This window comes from Adelges cooleyi, unplaced genomic scaffold (genome assembly GCF_023614345.1).
Source record: "Adelges cooleyi isolate 19-005CV unplaced genomic scaffold, UGA_ACOO_1.1 ACOO_flye_CR_arks_rails_tigmint_CR_PRNA_519, whole genome shotgun sequence".
Classification (NCBI taxonomy): domain Eukaryota; kingdom Metazoa; phylum Arthropoda; class Insecta; order Hemiptera; family Adelgidae; genus Adelges; species Adelges cooleyi.
Genome location: NW_026096208.1, coordinates 170,914 through 184,672, shown reverse-complemented (window position 1 = coordinate 184,672; position 13,759 = coordinate 170,914). Strand labels below are relative to the sequence as shown.

At 31.1% G+C, this 13,759-nt stretch overlaps 2 protein-coding genes across 2 annotated transcripts; one reads left to right on the top strand and one right to left on the bottom strand.

Annotated features, from left to right (window-relative positions):
* Positions 1-2,037: 2,037 nt before the first annotated feature.
* Positions 2,038-5,303, bottom strand: LOC126842415 (52 kDa repressor of the inhibitor of the protein kinase-like). The gene is made up of 3 exons (XM_050579426.1): positions 5,286-5,303; positions 4,169-4,394; positions 2,038-2,672 (listed from the first exon to the last, which is right to left on the bottom strand). Exons 1-3 carry the CDS (start codon positions 5,301-5,303, stop codon positions 2,038-2,040), a joined length of 879 nt encoding a protein of 292 aa, XP_050435383.1.
* A 496-nt stretch (positions 5,304-5,799) lies between these two features.
* LOC126842350 (dehydrodolichyl diphosphate synthase complex subunit DHDDS-like) lies at positions 5,800-8,030 on the top strand. Its single transcript, XM_050579284.1, has 5 exons — positions 5,800-6,270; positions 6,329-6,490; positions 6,837-6,985; positions 7,044-7,228; positions 7,304-8,030. Exons 1-5 carry the CDS (start codon positions 6,107-6,109, stop codon positions 7,505-7,507), a joined length of 864 nt encoding a protein of 287 aa, XP_050435241.1. The 5' UTR covers positions 5,800-6,106; the 3' UTR covers positions 7,508-8,030.
* Positions 8,031-13,759: the final 5,729 nt, after the last annotated feature.

Genomic DNA, 13,759 nt, shown 5'->3' with positions numbered 1-13,759 from the left:
ATTACCGTTAACCTATATGACATTTCGGTAAGGCTACATTGCAAGGGTAAAAAGTTAGACATTTGTATATGTTGTATTTTTAAACCTGTCTCGAGAATAATAATATTGGTATAATTATTGTCATTGATTAAATTTCTATCGCATACCTTTGGCAAGAACGATGGTTGATCTGTGTGATATTTTCGATGGTTGTTGGCCACGTAATATGTCAAAAACAGAAAAACAAAAACATCAACTAAGAAATACTTGAAAATCACTGAAATTTATCATGAAGTCAATTTTTTTTTTATGAAGTAAATGTTCGCGGTAACATTCGTTGCTAAACTGGCGGTTGACTAATTGTTATTTATCGCCAAGGTGATTTTTTATAAAGATATTCGGTTTCAAAATCAAAAAAAGGTAAGTATGGCGACACTACAGTATTTTATTTTATAAATAACTTTTTAAAAGAATTCTCTCCAAGTTAATAAACACCTCCTTTATGTAATTTGTTTCCCTCTATGTTATCATTTTTACACATTTTATTGGCATTGTTTTGAGGTCTTCAAGGTCTTCCATTTTTCAATGAGTTCCCATAGGCAATTTAAAGTCGGGAACTACAATGTACATTATCTTCGACTGAGAAGGTATTTTTTTTTACAACAGCGACTTGATTTTTTTATTTTTGCCTGCACCTACGATATCACCACAACCGCTGAACCAATGTGTTTATGAAGCAAGCTTAAAGATTAGTAAACGTGCCAAAAAAAAGGTTCTTTAAAGAGCCAAACACTGAACAATTTTACTTATCCGAAATCGAGAAATACGCCAAACAAGTTTACATAGAATGTAATTTTGAAATGGTCGAATTCACGTTGATAGTGTTTAAGTCACTTTTGAATTTGTTTTATAATAAAAAATAATGTTGACTACAGATTATATTTTTTACACACATGTTATAGATACATGTTAGAACTATATTTTGTTAAACTCATAATAGTCTTTTTTTTTAATCGTTATAACGAATAGGGTAGAAATTATTGACCCAGTTGAGAAAATGCTAAGACAACGTATGATCGTCTCCAATCCCTTTAACATTAGAAATTGATAAAATTACAGGTAATTAGATTGAGTGACCATATGACACCGTTTTTATTGCTTATCTGTACATAGCATGCAATACAGGTAAATCAATATTATTAGTCGTATAGGTAGTATGTCTTATTGATGGAAATTAATTACATTTTACTCATCTAACATAGCCAAGACAAAACGTTCAACCGGAACATGAATATGACAGAAATATAATCAACTATTTTTAAACAGTAAGACAACAAATTATTTTGACTATAATAATATATATTATATACTACTATGAATATATCAGTTATCAGGTTGTTGAGTATTGGTTTAAAATTAAAAAAAAAAAAAAATAAACATTACTTGAAATTGAATCGCTTTTTGTTAAAAGGGCATGTGTTACATTTTTTGTTAATTTCTTTTTGCAACTTTCAACTAGTATAAACTTGAATTCAATATTTTTACAGTATCGAGATTTGGTATAAATGTCGAGTACCATGCACGTCCTAATACACATAATACAAAGTATTTACAAAGTTACAACATTTTGAAAGTTATGCAGTTTTTTATCATTTCCCAAAAGTTCACCTGTTGAAACATGTGCCCTTTTAACAAAAAGCGATTCACTCGATGTGTCTTAAAAATGATTTTTTACTCTCCCTAAGTCATTGAAACAACTATACCTACCTATTCATTCAGGGGCGTATTTAGATATTTTTTTTGGGGGGGGGGCTGAGGCATTGAGTAAAAGAGCTGTGTAAAGAGTTATTTCTAAATTCTGATCCAGAAATAAACTTTAAAAATTTGGCCAAACTTACCCATTTCTCAACCTATTAAAAACAAGACTTCGAAATTAAGTGTAAAATTGTAATATTATAATTCTGATATAATTATTATTAGTTACACAATCTCAAGTCTTACAAAATATTATATAATAAAATAGAAATTATAATTCTTATTAATACTTATTAATACTAATTATATTAAATTCAAATTTCTCTCTTTACCACTGTTGGCAAATTTGTCTAATACCATATCATCATTTAAATCAATGTCTCGGTGAATGGATAAAAGTGCTAGTCCTACTAGCCTGGACCCAGAAGTTGTATTTCTTAAATATGTTTTAAGTCTTCTAAGAGTAGAAAAGCTGCGTTCAGCCGTAGCGGTGGATACTGGAATTATAGCTAGTATTTTTAGTAATTCAAATATGTTAGGGTACATTAAACGATCACAGGCTCTTAGAGCTTCTATAGCAGTTGCAGGTCTTAAGTTTTCTTCAATATTTTTCCATTTAGCCTGCCAAATTTCATACTCTGCTTCTATAATGTCGTTTAGCCCAGGTAAATCACTTTTATAAAATTCGACAGCTTTTTTTAAATTAAAAAATGGTTTTTCAACTATGATACGAGGTAAGACAAATTGTAATGAAATTATAGTTTCATTATGAGGTAAAAATCTTTCATTTAATGCCATTATTAAATCGTCCAAATACGGTATAAAAATAGTTTTTTTGTAAAAATCTTCAATATTATTAAACGGGACATTGCTTCTATTTTTTTGATTGCTGCATGTTCGAGGTATTTTTGGTTCAACATTTAACTTTATAGCAATACCTTGGGCGTCTTTATAAATACCGTTAAATTTTAAATCAACGTTTTCTCTTATGGTATTTAACACAGAAACCACCTGGGTAACTTGTTTAAGAGCGTTAAAAAGATCGATATTTTTACTTTGTAAATATTTAGATAAATTATAAGTATAACTTAATAATTTACTAGATACGCAAACAGATATTAAAAAATTAAAATTACAAATACAATGTAAAAGACTATTAGTCCTTATTGAAGAATCCGTTCCAGAACATTCATTCTGCAGTTGTTCTAATGCAGCAAGAATGGGTTCTAAAAATTCTTTAAAAAACATAACTGCTTCATGGCGTAATACCCATCGAGTTTCACATAAAGATTTTAATTTAGTGGATTGTGAATTTGGTTTAATTTCTAGTATTTTATTTTTAAGGACTGTAGTTCGTTTTGCCGAACAGTTAAAAAATGAGCAACATTCACTTATTATACCAAAAGCATTTCGAATATCTAGAGATTTAGACGCATCTGATAAGCAAAGATTTAATGAATGTGCTACACAGTGTGTGTATAATGCTTTTGGGTACATATCTTTAATGATTGCCTGAACACCTCTAAAACGACCACGCATTGCTGCTGCCCCGTCATAACCTTGGCCTCGTATTTTGCTTAAATCAAACCCATTTTTTTTAAAGTTTCTTTAATCGTGTTGGCCAATCCTTCACCAGATAAATCATGAACGGGAACAAATGTGAGAAAATCTTCTCGAATTGAAAAAATTTCCTCGTCAACATAACGAATACATAAGGAAAATTGTTCAACTTGAGATATGTCAGTGGTTTCATCTGCTAGTATTGTATAAAAATTTGTTTTTGATACTTTTTCAAGTATTTTTAATTGAATTAATTCCCCAAACACATTAATTATTTCATTTTGTATAAGTGAGCTTGTATACATAGATTTACCACCACTAGTTTCTAAATGTTCTTTTAATACGTTATCACCATTTTTTGCGCGATATCGAAGCAAACAACGGAAATTACCATCGTTATTTTTTGGTTCTTCTAAAGAGATTCGACCAGAATCCTCATGTCCCCTTAACGCTATTTGCTGTCTGCCACATAATCTAACTGTTTGAATAATTGGTTTAAGTTTTTCGCGATTTTTTAAAATTTCATCCTTTCGTTTATTATTTAATTGTACCAATATATTATCTTGTTTTTTATCTAAAATAGCCTTTATGTTATCAGCGGTAAGCAACGAATTTTTATGATATTTATTTTTTTCGTGATTTCTGAACTCTTCCAATGCATCTTTCAATTTCGTCAAGGGTTTTAAAACAAGTTTGCCTAACTGCTCATGAGAACCCTTACCAGCCTGACTTGAATTAAAAAACAATACACAGTATTTACAAAAAGAACCTTCTCTTAATTTTGAATAAGCCAACCATTTAAAAGTGTCAAGCCATTTAATTTGAAATTTACGTTTATATTTTCCAGTAGTATCATATGGAAAATCAAACTTACAATCAGGGGTCCATACGTTTTGTAAAATAGAAACCTTTTCTTCGTCACTTAAATTTTGTTTAAACTCAACATAAGCTCCTATATCAAACTTAGAATCTAAAATATGTTTAATTACCGGAGAACTAACTTCTACACTTGAAGCGGCTTGTTTTGTTTCAGATGCGACAGTGTCTTCATCTTGGAAAACATTTGATAAAGATGGAACAGTTCGTTCAAGATCGGTTGACTGTTTAGATTTTTTAAAAAAAGTTAACAATGACTGAGTTCGTTTCATTATATTATTTTAATAAAATTAATTTTACACAACAGAAACACAGAACACAGAACACTGTACACACGTCTACACACGTTATTAGTAAAATATACTATGAATTCGATAATATTTCTTGGCAAGCCAAACCCCCCAATTCTTAACATACCATACAAAAAACAAATAAAAACATTTCGTTTTTGCTTTATTTTTATATAACATAAATATTATTCTATTATTTCTATAACATCTGCGATTAGTTCGATTTGTTATTGATATAAGTAGGTATATATGTATACAGGCTATAGCAATCTTTTTTTTTTATCGTTGACATTTTTTCCCCAATATAAAATATACTACTGATGTTTAATTGTTTGTATTTATTTATAATAGCTCTACAATAGTAGTGTACACTGCATGTATCGCGAAATAAACCGAAATAATATGACGATGATCACTCCTATCCCTACGCTTTGCCACAAGACTGAAGACAATTGGCGCCCGTAAATCAGCCGCCCAAAATATAATAATAACAACATCAGTCGTTGTGTTATAAAAATAAAATCATAAATAGCAATTTATTATTTTTAAAACGACTATACTGAACTTCTACAATATTTATATCCTATAGATAAAGGGTATAAGCTCATGCCGCTTAGGCAGACTTAAAAAAAATTTCCTGGAATTTCGGGGGGGGGGGGCTGAAGCCCCCTCAGCCCCCCCATAAATACGCCCCTGTATTCATTGAATTAAAAGTAAACACAAGTACACGTATACAAAACACACAACATTGTTAACTGAAATTTCCTTTATTTGTATAGTTAAAAAAATTTCTGTTAGGATATTAGCTAAACGCTTTGTACTTACCAAACTGGAATTATTCATATTGTGGTAAATACATAGGTACATGGTTTTTTTTATTTTGTTATTTTAGTATTTTTATTCTCAACTCGATTACATAACTTTTTTTGTTAATTTAACATGAAATACTTGGAATATACTGTGTTTTATATTTTTGTTATTTTGTTGTGTCTAATTTACCTCCTAAAACCCAAGTCCTCTATTTGTCTCGACTTTTGAGCCAAGGACAAAAATGATAATTATCAACATATTATTGTATTATAATATAATTTTTTAACGTTTCTATATTAGCTGAAAAACCAAGGCCTGTTGTTGTTTAGTAAACTCTGGCTCTCTTGTAAAATTTTCTAAAATATTTTTGTAGTCGCTGTTTTAGTTTTGGACAGCCTTGCACACCGTGATCGTTTCTTCCATGACGTGCGCCGGTCACACCTAAGCGGTCATGGAATAATGTCGGTTATCAACTGCTCGTCGAGCGATAACAGTGATAACGGGTCGCTTATCAAACGGCTTTCGACGACGTGTAGAGGCGTGTGTTGGCACGTCCAAAGTCAAGCGTTAATATCTAGTCGATTGTTATTCGAGCGTTTGTATTCGTTTACAATTTATTTTTCTACACCAAACTTTAACGTTTAATAATTCAAGCCGGTCGACCGCCATCGCTTTGCCGTACAAACAGAAAACGGCACCGTTGTTGAATAGGCTGCACGTGCCGAGCTATGTGTTTTTCAAAGGATATTGTCATATTATCCAGATAAAACGCAATATCCGAACGGATCGGTCGTGTCAAGCCACACCGATACGGGTAAGTTCAAGGCAGCGTCCACATGTCTTGGATCCGTGACAACTCGTCGATGACGTGGCCGCAACGGTTTTGCGGCCACGTCCTGACTTACGGGCCGATACCGAAGCACGTAGCGTTCATAATGGACGGCAACCGACGGTATGCCAAAAAGAGAAACGTGGACAACAGCGAAGGACATTCGAAAGGGTGAGTTCGCCAACGATAGGTGTTTTACAAAAAAAATATTGTGATTGCAAATGTTTAGGTTCGATAAACTGTCTGAAACTTTACAATGGTGTTTACATTTGGGCATCAAAGAAGTTACTGTGTACGCATTCAGTTTGGAGAACTTCAAGAGAACCCGAGAGGAAATCGAAGCGCTGTTCGATCTTACCAGAGAAAAATTCAAGAAGCTCCTAGAAGAAAAGTAAGCGCCGTACCTACAATTTTTTCGTTTATCGCCCATTGTTTCGGTGTAAATGATATTAAAACAAAGTAAAAAATTGGCCTAGTAAAATAATTCAATATGGAATATCGACAATTTATCCAAAATGATCTTGTTCTACGAAAAAAGTTATTTGTCTTTAGCAAGTAAATAATATGATCAAAATTAATCTAATCTAATTTATAAACTGTTCACATGTATTTGACTTATTTTTTCCGAGTTGAAACCGCGTTTCGTCCATTCGACAGCGTCTCGCCGCGCACTGTGTGATAATTTTAATATACTTTGTACACTTTTTATACTGACCGAATGTGTTCTGTTGATTTAGAGACAAACTAAACGAGCACGGAGTGTGTGTAAAAATTATTGGAAATCTATCGAAACTGCCAGACGATTTGACCAAACTGATGGCCGAATCCATGTTGGTCACCAGACACAACACTCAAGCGATCCTGAACGTGGCTTTTGGCTATACAGGTTAGTTTTGTTAATGGTGGTTGAGTTACACCTTGTTGAAACTAAAAAAATCGTCCAGGTCACGACGAGCTGACCAACGCTATGAGTCAAATAGCCAACGGCGTCAAAGAAAATCATTTGGACTACTCCGATTTAAGCGTCGACATGATCGACAAGTGTTTGTATACATATCCGTCGCCGCCGCCAGACCTGTTGATACGCACGTCGGGAGAAACCAGACTTAGCGACTTCATGATATGGCAGGTACGTCGGATGTCTACCTACGGTTCCACGTTTCGTCGACGTGTGCTCGACTAATTATTATCCTTTGTGTTTCAGTGTTCGTACAGTTATATTTATTTTACGCCCGTGCTGTGGCCGGACTTCACGTTGTGGGATTTTCTGACCGCCGTGTTCATGTACCAAAGAAACGCTCATTTGTTTGACGACTACAAAACGCCAAACAGCATGAGTGCCAAAGCCGACAAATTCGTCAACGACTTACGAGAAAAACGGTTAAACCGACTGTACACGGTCCTATGATTTTTTTTTTTTTATTATTATTGTTGTTTCTTTTTTTTTTAAATATTATTTTTAATAATGTTCTTAACGTACTTATTCCAAAAACAAAATGGTACGTAGTAAATTTAAGTATAATTTATTTATAAAATATAGGTAATTTATTTTTAAAGAAAACAAAATTCCTCTTGAAACTACTTTATACGTTGTAATTTGTTTAACAGTACGTATTTTTGCCGCGTTCTTAACGTTATTAGTTGTCGCGATCTCATTGTTTCAACGTTCGACCTGTTCGAATACTTTTAAATACATATTTGCTGCAATCTTTTGAACATTTGTTATATTTCAATTTTGTTATCTCATTTACATAACGCGTGAATAAAATATATTGATAATTTTCTAACGACGTTAAGAAATAATTTTTCCTATTTCGCATTGACTTGCCAATTTTTTTTTTTTTTTAAACACTTATCTAGACGAGTTTGTGCCGTTAAGTATACAAAACTATGACATCACGGACTTTTATTCTTAGATCACTTGACCTGGGCATTTGTTAAAAAAAAAATTAATATAATAAGCTATTAATGAAAATAAAAATAACAATTGTATATTTTAACAAGTATCCAAATAATCAAATGTCAAATGTATTTATTTTAACAAACTTAAATAAGTTTTTGTTAAATTTAAAATAATAATTATAACAATCAATAGCTGTTGTTAAAATAAAAGTTGGGGAGTAATAAAAATCATTAAAATTTGTATTTAAAATGTATGTTAATGGGTGAGGTAATCGTAAACGAATGGAACAATATGTGTTACTTATGTATTATAATTGGCATCTTTTAATTAAAAGTATTGCGTTGCGTTAATAATGGAAAAATATCAATTACACATTGCCTCATTTGTTTACAACTGCCCTACTCGACCTTATATTATAATATTATAAACAATAGAATTATTTAAAGTAATTTATTCTTTTAAAAAATTAAACACAAAATATGTATTTTAAATAACAAACAGTAATTTTCAAATAACTATTCGTTATTTACAGCAGCAGCTGTTATTTAAATAAAACAAATACCCAGGTTTGTTTTGACTAAGAGTATTGTTTTTTCTATTGAAATTAAAACAAACCTGGGAAAGAAATATAGTTTATGGTTTTAATTGAAAAACATATATATAGATAATATGTAATTATTAAATTATGAAAATTACTGTACACATTTACAAAGTTAGATAAGGTTGTTGTTAAGTAAAAAAATAGGCAAGTAAATACGTATGATAATGTCAATCGTAAAGAAAAAATTTAAGTTGTACACTTTAAGTCCATCAATGACCGTATGCATAATCAATTTATGTGTCACATAAGAGTTCTCTGTTGCATACTTATGTGGAAGTTTCCACATTAGGAGAAACATAAAGTGTTTTAGTCGATTTCCATCAGATAAGTTTAATGGGGTACCTTATGAATAGTTATTAACATACTATTATTTTTTTCATCATAATACATTTAATTTTCATAATGAAATAACATTTTTTTTTGTAAATTTTTTTTTATTATTTTTTATTGCTATAAATCATTGATATATACTACAATATACAAAGTACAATATTTCATTTTTTGTAAACGAGTTCAAAAAAATTGGGTATAAAGAGAAATATAGTAAATATAACATTTTTTTAATAATTTAGATAATTATGACTTTTAAAACTATCAATGCGCATATAATCTATAATCTATAAAATAATTAATTTAACAATAGAGTAAATATTATAAACTTTCTAATGAATGCGCAAACACATTTTTTTATTTTATTGAAAGCCACGATTTCTACTTAAATTATTACAAATACATTTTTTTTATATACAAATAATTTAAAAAATAGTCGTACCTAGATAATCAACAAAATGTTTAACAAATTCTTTCTTTGTGTACCAAAACATAATATCGTACGTTCTAATGTCACGTTTAGTTTCTGTTTTTTAACTATTTGACTGAAAAAGAATGGACAGACCTACAACAATTGTATTCATAGATAATTGATCTACAAGACTATCAATATGAGCACTCCAGTCCAAGTCATAGTATCTATGATTAGACCTAAGTATTTTACTCTGTTTATCATTAAAATGTTCAGACAGTTGGAGCAACTCGAAATGTCATTGCTACACGAGTGAATTTTAATTTCATTTATTTGTAAAAAAAAAAAAAAGGCCACTTTGTAATGGAATACAGCTTTTTACCATTCAAGTGCAACTCGTTACTTGGAAATAATATTGTTAATTTTATCAAATTTAACATAGTTCAACAATAACGTTATTTGGTATTATTATTATTATTGTTGTTAAGGTGGGGCTTCATGACTGTGTAAATATTGCCTATACAAAACCCCTTAAACCCGACCGCTATCAATTCCCTTGAGAGGGCGTCGCACCGGTGATTTTCAGTGGTAAAAACATGTTTAAGCAGACTGAAAATAACTCGCTTGATTTTGGTTTTAGAGTGAAAGCACCCATTATAAAATTAAAAGAAAACAATATTGCGGAGGCCAAGACGGTGCGTTTTTAAAAAAAAAATTTATTTTTTGGAAAGTTTAGAGTCAATTAAAAATATTAAAACAGTCGTTATTTCTAAACTATGTATCGAGCGTTATACTTAAGTCTGCTTAAACAAGTTGAGATGAAAAAACATTTTTAAACCGCTTTCAAGGATGCCGTGATAGTCGAAAAAATAAATTAACTACCAAAACAGAGTCCTAGTTATTGAACTAATAATTACACGTCACAGTTTACCCTTGTAATTAAGATTTTGTAAAAAATTGCCTATACTTTACTCCTTAAAAATGGGCGGTGCGACGCCCTCTTAAGGTGAGGCTTCATGACTGTGATAATATTGCCTATACAAAACCCCTTAAAAACCGATATACAGAAAACTACTGTTGGAGGATCTGATGTATCAATGAGAAAATAGCAATTAATAACTGGTAATTAAGGACTTGAGGACATTTATATAAATATTAGCTAATGGTAACCATAATCTCAGAAAAATGTTATTGTTATAATACCGCTTAAACTAGTTGTGTACCTATTTGTATTTCAAGTAAATCATAACTCTCTACCTTCGACACAAGCTTGCTAGTATGCATGACAAATGACTCATTGTAATTTGTATATTGTACGCGTTAAATAAAACGACAAAAAATATACTGCACATAAAATATTCGATTAAAGTTAACAATACATAATAATTTCAGCGGTATGTGAATAAATATTATATAAATAAGAAAATTTATAAAACAGAATCATGGTGATAATGTATAACATATATTGTACAAGAAAATAATCATAAAATGTAGAACATTATGTTTAACATGTAACACAGGTAAATTTACACATTTCTCAAGGTTCATATACTTTGACACTACATACGTTTATAGTACATAAATGATATTGGCAATTTAAATATGGTTTTTTTATCAATTGGCAAAAGTTATAAATAAACGCGTTAAATAGCGACGTGTGTCCGAACGTGCATATTTAAGGCCACTCGCGTTTGTGTGTCATTTTGTGTCTTTTAAGATAAAATCGTAAAAAAACCTTCAGGCACACGTCACACTGGTAAAGCCTTTGGCCGCCTGACCCCGTGTGTGTCGTTTTGTGGATCTTAAGTGTTCCAGATCGTGTGAACGTCTTCGAACACAGTTCACACTTAAAAGGACTCTCTTTTGTGTGTATCCTTTGATGCTCTTTAAGATTGTAAGACCGCGAAAACGTCTTAAGGCACACGTCACAGCCAAAAGGCTTTTCGCCAGTGTGTGCCATTTTGTGTCTCTTGAGATTTCCAGACCGTGTAAATGTTTTTAAACACAAACCACATTGAAAAATCCTCTTGGACTTTTCGGGAAACGATTCTCTGTGTTCTTCAGACGGTGCCAATTGTGAGAGACGATGTGTGGATTCCTGAGTGGACGTTGATGGGTTTTCGATGTTGCTAAAACGATAAAATTGTGATGGTCATTTTTTTTTTTAATTCGTGCGAACAAAACATTCTTTAACGTGCACTGTTTTACCATTTTCAAACCACAACGTCTATGTTTTAATACATTGCATGTGACAAACAAAAACCAGAGTAATACATATGTGTCTTACCCAGTAAAAAGAAGGTCCACGTCTTCATCGTCAATAATTGGTAAAGCGTGATCCTGAATTTCTAACTCTGATTTTGTACAACGGTAATCATCGAAATCATCGACTTCAAATGTATGTAAGGCCGCGCCACTTGGCCTAATAAAGTAAAATATAACATTTTCAAAACATACATATAGTGGAAATTCCTAAAATTACGTTTAACGAAACCCCATCTAGTCAATGGTCGATTAGTGCAATTATATAAACATTAGGATTAAAGAAAGTTTTGATTAAAATATAATTTATACATTTTATAAGCCCTAGTAATAGTGTGACATTGTTGAGCGAACAATAGTTATGAATAGTGTTTTTTTTTTTTTTAAAGATGACAAAAGAGTTATTAAATTTTCCATATATATATAATCACATCCTGTTATCAGAAAATTCTTATTATGGCTTTGAATAAGCTTTTTTCAAATTCGAATCAACCGCTAGTGTTTAAATTTGCATTAATTATTTATAATTTATCACTCGGTAACCGTGGAGCCATGTTGTTGGATAATTTGTATGCAGATACATTAACGTAGTCATATATATTTACCCTGTACACAGATCCTCTGGATTGGAAATAGTCAAATCAGATATCTCCCCAAATTCAGCTGACGTTGTCAAATTAACATCTTCAATAATAATACCTTGAGTCTCCCCGGTTGATTCGCCAAAACTACAAAAAAAAAAAAAAATACAAAGATTTATTAGGATTTAAAACAATTTTTGTCCAAAGGTTATCGCGTGGTTTTAGATTTATTTGAACAAATTGCCTAATTTAGTACGTGTAAGGTTGTCCACTGCAAAGACTTGTGCACTTTTAAAGATGCAATTTTTTCAACAAAAAAAAAATGTATTTTTTAACAGTTTAAACACAAACATTTAGCTAATAATCTCATCGTCTAAACGACAATAACGAATGGACTTACCCAGTGGCAAGAAGGTCCAAGACTTGTTCTTTTATAACTGGTATATCAGGATCTGCAATTTCTATCTCAGATTTGAAACAACGGTAGACACCGAAATCGTCGACTTCAAATTTAAATCCGGCCACGCCGTTTGGTTTGCTTACAATAGAGAAAAAATTATGCGTTATAATGTTAGTAGATCGCTATGAACGTTTATTTAAACTTACTAAGGCGAATGTACTTGGCTTGTGGTTTGTTCCTCATTTGAATCATACGCTAGATCTGGACATATCAATTAATATAGGTAGGGTAGATATTTAGTATAGTTTTAATAGCACAGAAATAGCTCGGCCAGTTGAGTTATGTCATAATGTTCTACTTCTTCTTCTTCGCTTTGTCCTATTTAAATATGATTTTCTAGAGAAACAATTCCCCCCCCCCCCAAATTTCTATCTACTGCTATTTCTTTTATTCTCCACACTTCAAAAATAGTTTTTTTTTTTTTTTTAAATAATTCTTTATTTTTTTACACTTTTCCCCCCAATTATTTCTCATTTATCTCTTATTTTTAACCCTTCTACATTTATCTCTGCAACCCGCTTCTTTATCTTACATTATTTTTTTTTTAACTGTTGGTGGGAATTCTATAAATCCACATTTTATATCAAAACATTTGGGACATTTAAAAACCATACTAACACAATAAAAATGTCTTATACAATATAAAGTTACAGGGCCGCGATAGTCAAGTATGGTCCGATGCAGTGACTATAAGTGTTAATTTTTTTTTCTTTAAAATCATTTTACCTAGATGCACAAATTGTTATTGCAAGAATATCACTATTTTCACGATTTTAAAATGGCTAAAACATGGAAAAATTTTATTTTCGCATTTCTATTGCTACTTTCAACAGACCTAAACCATTTAATATACATTGCCGTTTAAATTTTAGGAAGAGCTCTAGATATACAAAAAGTATAATGAAATATATTTTTATGTTTAGTACTCACCTTTGTTTGAAACAGCTTTGCCTTCCATGTGGAATGATTGTTTACTGTATTTTTAGCCAACGCTCAACAGCCTTAACTTTTAAGGAAAACAACGAATCTGCCAACTAGAGATAAAAAATCAGGTCAATAATATTCTCCTTGCAAAATAAAATAAAAGAAACAGAAATCATTAAAAGAGTCA

Excerpts from the sequence above, each read along its gene's own strand:
- LOC126842415 (XM_050579426.1), bottom strand. Across the intron at positions 2,673-4,168 it reads AAACGTATGGACCCCTGATT|GTATTGCTATAAAGTTAAAT; the intron begins GTAAGTTTGATT and ends AAGACGCCCAAG.
- LOC126842350 (XM_050579284.1), top strand. The coding sequence starts at position 6,107 with ATGTCTTGGATCCGTGACAACTCGTCGATGACGTGGCCGCAACGGTTT. Across the intron at positions 6,271-6,328 it reads AGCGAAGGACATTCGAAAGG|GTTCGATAAACTGTCTGAAA; the intron begins GTGAGTTCGCCA and ends GCAAATGTTTAG. Across the intron at positions 6,491-6,836 it reads AAGAAGCTCCTAGAAGAAAA|AGACAAACTAAACGAGCACG; the intron begins GTAAGCGCCGTA and ends CTGTTGATTTAG.